The sequence below is a fragment of the Camelina sativa genome, chromosome 10, assembly GCF_000633955.1.
Source record: "Camelina sativa cultivar DH55 chromosome 10, Cs, whole genome shotgun sequence".
Classification (NCBI taxonomy): Eukaryota; Viridiplantae; Streptophyta; class Magnoliopsida; order Brassicales; family Brassicaceae; genus Camelina; species Camelina sativa.
This window is the reverse complement of record NC_025694.1, coordinates 5,369,583-5,375,582: the sequence shown is the minus strand read 5'-3', so window position 1 is coordinate 5,375,582 and position 6,000 is coordinate 5,369,583. Positions and strand designations below refer to the sequence as shown.

General features: G+C 37.4%; 3 protein-coding genes across 3 annotated transcripts in view; 2 read left to right on the top strand and 1 right to left on the bottom strand.

Annotated features, from left to right (window-relative positions):
• The window catches only part of LOC104717239 (UPF0725 protein At4g29550-like), a 1,962-nt gene extending 1,250 nt beyond the window's left edge, over window positions 1-712 (top strand). Inside the window, exons 4-6 of the mRNA XM_010434782.2 lie at window positions 69-199; window positions 298-381; window positions 485-712. Coding sequence (XP_010433084.2) covers window positions 69-199; window positions 298-381; window positions 485-712 — 443 coding nt within the window. The remainder of the gene's footprint in view (window positions 1-68; window positions 200-297; window positions 382-484) is intronic.
• Window positions 1-818, top strand: part of LOC104717241 (probable acyl-[acyl-carrier-protein]--UDP-N-acetylglucosamine O-acyltransferase, mitochondrial) — a 4,737-nt gene extending 3,919 nt beyond the window's left edge. The window contains exons 13-15 of the mRNA XM_010434783.2: window positions 69-199; window positions 298-381; window positions 485-818. The gene's annotated coding sequence lies outside the window, so the exon portion shown is untranslated. The remainder of the gene's footprint in view (window positions 1-68; window positions 200-297; window positions 382-484) is intronic.
• Window positions 958-3,662, bottom strand: LOC104717238. Its single transcript, XM_019231151.1, has 2 exons — window positions 3,459-3,662; window positions 958-3,378 (listed from the first exon to the last, which is right to left on the bottom strand). The coding sequence occupies exons 1-2, from the start codon at window positions 3,656-3,658 to the stop codon at window positions 2,397-2,399; spliced, it is 1,182 nt and encodes a 393-aa protein (XP_019086696.1). The 5' UTR covers window positions 3,659-3,662; the 3' UTR covers window positions 958-2,396.

The window sequence follows — 6,000 nt, the reverse complement described above, 5'->3', positions numbered from 1 at the left end:
ACTTAGTTTATTTGTGGTTTGATTGACTGCATTTGTAAATTGTTTACTCTTTCATCATGTTTACAAAGGTTCTAAGGCCGAGGTCGAGGGTTGTCCTTGGGATTCGGAAGCAATTCATGATTTCTACAAAGGTGGTCTGAATTGGCTTCCGGATGATGCTTTGGTGCAATCTAGTGATAATCAACATCATTTTTACGAGGTTAGACCATAATTAGTTTCTTAGTAGTATTTGTTTTTCTCACTTTTTAGCTACTTTTTTTTTCTCACTCAAATCTTTTGATATTGTCTCTTTCACAGCTTCAAGACACAGACATTCGCGAATATGATTGGCTTAATATGTATGCTGACTACGCATTTTATACGCTGTGGGAAAATGGCTTGGTGAGCCCTTTCTTTCTTTGTTTTTTGGTGTTTCACATTCCCTCTGCGTTTTGGTTATATGTGTACAAAATTTATTATTTTATGCCCCTAACTTTTCTACCAGACAAAGCTCAAGTTTGCTACGCCTCTGGAGATCAAAAAGGTCGTTGTACAAACTCATGAAGCCATGGAGCCAAAGGAAATGCTCAAGGCCGGGAATGCAGTCTTCTACATTAATTTCAGGGACTGTGGTCTGACTGAAGAACACCGAGCGGTGGTAAGAAGAACCACAGATGGGCATCCCGCACACCTTTGTCTTGAAGTTAAGTTTCCGGTTGGGGACTTTATCTGATCTATTGACTAAATTTGGTCTGTACACATAATAGTCTAAGATGTTGCAGATTATCCTCTGCCTTTTATCTATTTATTTGGTAATCTACTCGTAACAATATCTTATCAAGTTATTCTGTTTTTTTTTGTTTGTATTAAACCGCTGCTGCCTTATATAATTTCTTTAAGACTGAATCTATGTATCATTAATTTCGCTTTTAAGCCTAGCATTAGATCAGCTCATCTTTAGAGAAACTGATACCGGTACAAGCTGGCAAAAGATGTCTCTATTCGAACAATAGTGTGATAATGCGGCTGTGGAAGAAGATTTCAGACAGTGCTTTACTAATCAAAGCAATAGTGAGGAGTGGAGCAAGGCACAATAACAAAAGAATACAAGAATTCAAGACCTAACGAAAAGGAGAATTAAATGGGTGATCATAGCAATCTTTGTACAGATAGTTCCTACTTCCTAGACTAATGCTCAACATTTCTCCATGGTTTGACATCTGGAGCCTGTCATGTCTCCAGACTCCAAGTTGGGTGGTGCTCTTGACAGTCCAAAGACGAACGTGTTAACAAACACACTCAGTTCAGACTGTTCAGCCAGGTGAAATGAAATGTCATTTGTGTTGGTCTTTGACTCTTTGGTATCATTATTTACAGCACATTGAAGATGTATCTACTTACATGAGCCGAGAGAGTGAAGTTAAAAAATTACAGTTTCTCTTCGTGGCTGGTCTAGATCTCATTCTCATGTCAAATGGTGATCTTAAATTCGATTCATTCTTCTTGCCCCTCCATACATCTTACACAGCAGAGCTTGTTTGGTGACATCATTTCTCGCGTTTTCGTTGCAGGATAAGTGACAGAACTTGAGTTTGAATCTTGAATCGTTCCTTTGTAGACTTATAGCGATACATGAAGTAGACTGTCAATAGCCATATTCTAAAATCTTGCTTCTGATGCTATTTTATCTCCAGCTTCAAAGTTCTTGTTACAAGATTATCTGAGGTTCCAACCAGATCCCGACAAAGTCTCAAGATGTCAGACCATGGATAAATATTGAGTTAGTCTAGGGGTTATCTGGAATTTAATTGCTATGAATCACCCATCAAATTCTCCTTTCATTAGGTCTTGTATTCTTGTGTATTCCCTCACAAAGCATGTCCGGATCATACAGATTCAGCTTTGTTAGGTAATCATTAGAATGATATCCATGTGTTTTGTTCATACCTGTCACCATGTTGTTCGAACACAAAGAAAATGTTACTCTAGAGCTCATCTCGACTGAGATAAGCCTTAACACCTTCAAGCTCTTGAGAACTACACAGTCCTACATCCTCTTTCCGTATGAATGCTCATATCACCACTGAAGAAAGGTGTATGCCAAAGAACAGACTATGATATGGGAGCTACAGGGCGCTGAGTTTCGACAAGATAGATTTTGTAACTAGACTGTTAGTGCACTTAACAGCTTCGACCAGCTGATACTTATGAGCCTGTAGCATCGGACCACACTTGGCAATAAAATGTAGCAAGAAGTTTCCAAATTTTAGAGATTTGGAATACCTTGCCGCCAACTCCTGAACCTTGGAAACAAGACAATCAACAGAATCTTGGGTTAAAGGGACGTCGTGGAGCAAGACGTTCTGGAAAAGGATAAACAGAGATTCATTCCATGTTAGATCTTCAGATATAAGATCTCAGTGGCAAGGAAGGAACAGAAACCTCCTCTCTTCAGTTCTTCCACAAAGTAACTTCTGGCAAAAACCAGATGTATGACCCAAGTGCAAGCATTCTTTCAAAACCCTTGAAATCACCTCACAGATGAAGCTGTTTATCCCTTTTTTCCTGAGTATCAAAGGGAACACCAACGCATACTCAGCTGCTCTTTGGTGGATCTTGCAAAACTGGATTGTTGCAGACATTAACACACGAGAGGCGGATGTCTCGAGAGACAAAAGCTTGGGAAGCACGATCGAACATAGAACCTGGCTTGGCCAACCAAGCTCATCTTCCTCACTTCCACTATACAAATTCGAAAGTAAAACTGCAGCAGTCTCATCATCTGCATTCCAAGGTTCAATCAACGCCAAAACTCTAAAACCCTTCTCCAAGCAAAGTTTTCGAATTTCATCACACAAGGTTAAAACTTCAATACTAGACTGAGAGCTAGTAACCTGAGCTCTAAGATTCGCCGCCAATTCATGATCATCAGCTTGTAACCCAACATTCATGGTATGATCAATGTTATCAACAACTTCTCGATGATCTTCTTCCATACCCTCTCCGATGAGACTCACCTCCTCTCCATTCCAAGAATCAACAACCAGCATTTCTGAATCTACTACATCATCGAATGATACAGGAAGCCATGGAAGAATTGTACCAGTAGAAGCAGACTTCTCAGTGAGCCAATCAGGTACAGAGTCAAATTCCTCCCTAAAGCTATCTTCATTAGCAGAAGCCAAATCTAGATGAGATATCCAATCAAACTTTGGTTTAGGAATTTTGTCGAGCAGGTTCTGTGCATCTCTCTGAACCCAGAAATCAACAACTTCATTAGCCAAAATTTCTCTAGCCAGCCAAACCAAATCACTAACGCAAAACCTCTGACACTCGAAAAGAAGGAAAGATAGAATCTTTGACTGAACCAAGTTGGGTAATGTCTCAATGAATAGAACCCTAACAAGAAAAACAATTTCATAAGCAACCCAAACATAGAGAAAACAAAAAAAAGTCCAAGTCGAAAATCTGGGCATTACTTCTTAGTCACCGGAGATGAACTCTGATGATCGCATTGTTGCTTCAGCAACGAAACAAAGGAGCTCCGGTTGATGGGCGCCGCCGCGGCAGAGGAGGTGGAGGATGAAGAAGCCTGGTCTAGCCACAGCGAAGCCTCAGTTTCCGGCGAGGAACTATTCAAAAAAATGTCGAACAGCGGAATCCACTCCTCCATCTTCATCCGTTCTTTCCCTCTCTCAAACCAAAAGCGTAGCCGAGAAGTCTAAAAACGAATTGTCTGTCTCATGAAAGCGCGGGAAAGCGGTGCCACGTGGCTAGATCTGTTTGGTTAACACTTTTACATGTATGAGAGTCTACCTAAACGGCGACGTTTAGGTTTCTGTCTTGAAAAAACCCTAAAGGAAAATTTCAAAACCTTTTACAATAACCCCCTAAAAAATTTTTTATTACTGTGGCCCCTAAATTTTCAGGACCGGCCCTGCATATGACTATATGAGACATCCATTCCTTTCCAATTCGTAACAGATAGAGCAAATAAAACTTCATAACCCATAATTGTTATCATTCAGCTTCTCAATAGAGGTAGTAAAATTCGCCATGATTTTACCAAAAGCTTCCAAATAACGAGTAAACAATAAATATTAGACTTGGTTGAATCATATTGGATTAAAATATAATTGGTATCCTGTAAATAAATAAATAATTAATAAATTAACCACAAATATATAAACCAACTAAATAAACACTCTTATATTTATTTGAAAATCACTCACCATACAAAGTTTATAACTTAATAGTAAAAACACTCAAATCTCACATCACTCTTTATTTTCTCAAACCTCATACACTTACTTATTTTATATGTTGCTTAGTATTACAACTTCTCTTTATTATATTGGATGCTATGGGATGATTTGCTCTCGCTATATCTCTCTCTATTTATAGAGGACTTTCAGCCCACTTTTGTCGACAAATATAACAACCACCAATTCATATTTCAACAATGGATGCATCGTCTATTTATTACCTTCTCCTTTTTTACTTTGATAAAAACAAATGTAAAAGTCATGATGAATTTTTTTTTAACAGACTACACCAGTAGCTTGCTGATGACCCGTTTCCCACTGAGCAGTATGATGGTGAGAGTTTTTGGATATATGGTTTTGTGGCTCTCTTTGGTCGCTATGGTGAATGGGAGACAGTCTCCAAATATAACGGCAGTGGATGTAGACCGGGCTGATCCCACAGTAGATACGGTCCTTTCAATTGTTCAACAGCTTGGTTAAGGAAGGTTGATTCAACCAATATGCAGAATATTTATTATATATAAATAAAATTTTGGTTTATAGTTGAATGATTTGTGTGGTCGTCGGTCGAGACCACATGGTCTAGTTAGCTACACACCCAGCAATAATTCATGGCATCTTAGGATCAAACCCACATGGTCGTCGGTCGAGACCCTATCGTAATTAAAGAATTAATAGACGAGAATATAAACTTTTCTTTAACTTTCGTTTTTTCAAAAAAAAAACTCTAATTAATTAAATTACAAAATTAAACATCTGGAATCCGATTTCAAAATTCGGCCAGGACGTTAACCTTAGCAGACGGAACAAATAAATGTTATGCTTGTAATTAGCTTTTTTTTTGCTTGTGGTTAGCTTTTTTTTTCTTATGTTTTATTTATATTTTGTCTATTTTTGCTTTGAAATATAACGATACTGAAGTTTTGCAAAGCTTTTTATAAAGATTAACTCTCTTTATTATGTTTAGAAAATAACTCAAAACAAAACACCAAATCTCAAACCCACTTACATCATTAGCTCAAACCCACTTACATCATTAGCACCTTGTATTAAAAGATATAATTCACCATGATGCGGATGGCGTTGACAAATACGATACTCGTCTTTACAACATTTTGTGGCAGTCCTTACACGCTGGATTTGAAATGAATTTAAAACACAAAACTCACTATCAGTGTACGTGCAAGTTAATGCTAATTCATTATCTGTTGGATAAATATATATATATATATATATATATTATGTAAAAAGTACCGGTTTCTTGGTCCATCTTGCATAAGTTCCTCTTTTCGTACTGAAGACTGATACTTTGGAATCTGGATTTTCTAACAGAATCGGCACTAGTATTCTTTTGATACTTTCAGGTAGACTTTCTGTAACTGTCTTCAAGTACTCGTATACATCACAAGGTATATTCAAGTCTACCTGCGCATATATATTCCTCCAAAAACAGTGAAAACATGAAAAATTAGACTACATAAAATTTATAATTGATCAATAGTAATTAGCACACACGTACCTTTGCTAGCTCTAGGTTAAGACAAACAGGCATGTTTAATGGAATTCCTGTATCCAAGAGGTGAGTAATTAAGAAGAACATTATATATATGATCAAACCTATTGGCAAACAAATATGAGTCACCTTTCCTTAAGAAAAGCAATAAAATAGGTTAAACATACAGGACTATAGTCTATAGACATAGAATCATCGATCATTTGCCTATATGGCTATATCAAATCAATTAACTTCACAAGA

What these genes read in the sequence shown, in the direction of transcription:
- LOC104717238 (XM_019231151.1), bottom strand. Translation starts at nt 3,658, where the DNA reads ATGAAGATGGAGGAGTGGATTCCGCTGTTCGACATTTTTTTGAATAGT. An exon ending in TCATCTCCGGTGACTAAGAA is followed by an intron (nt 3,379 to 3,458) that starts GTAATGCCCAGA and finishes TTTTCTTGTTAG; the next exon opens with GGTTCTATTCATTGAGACAT.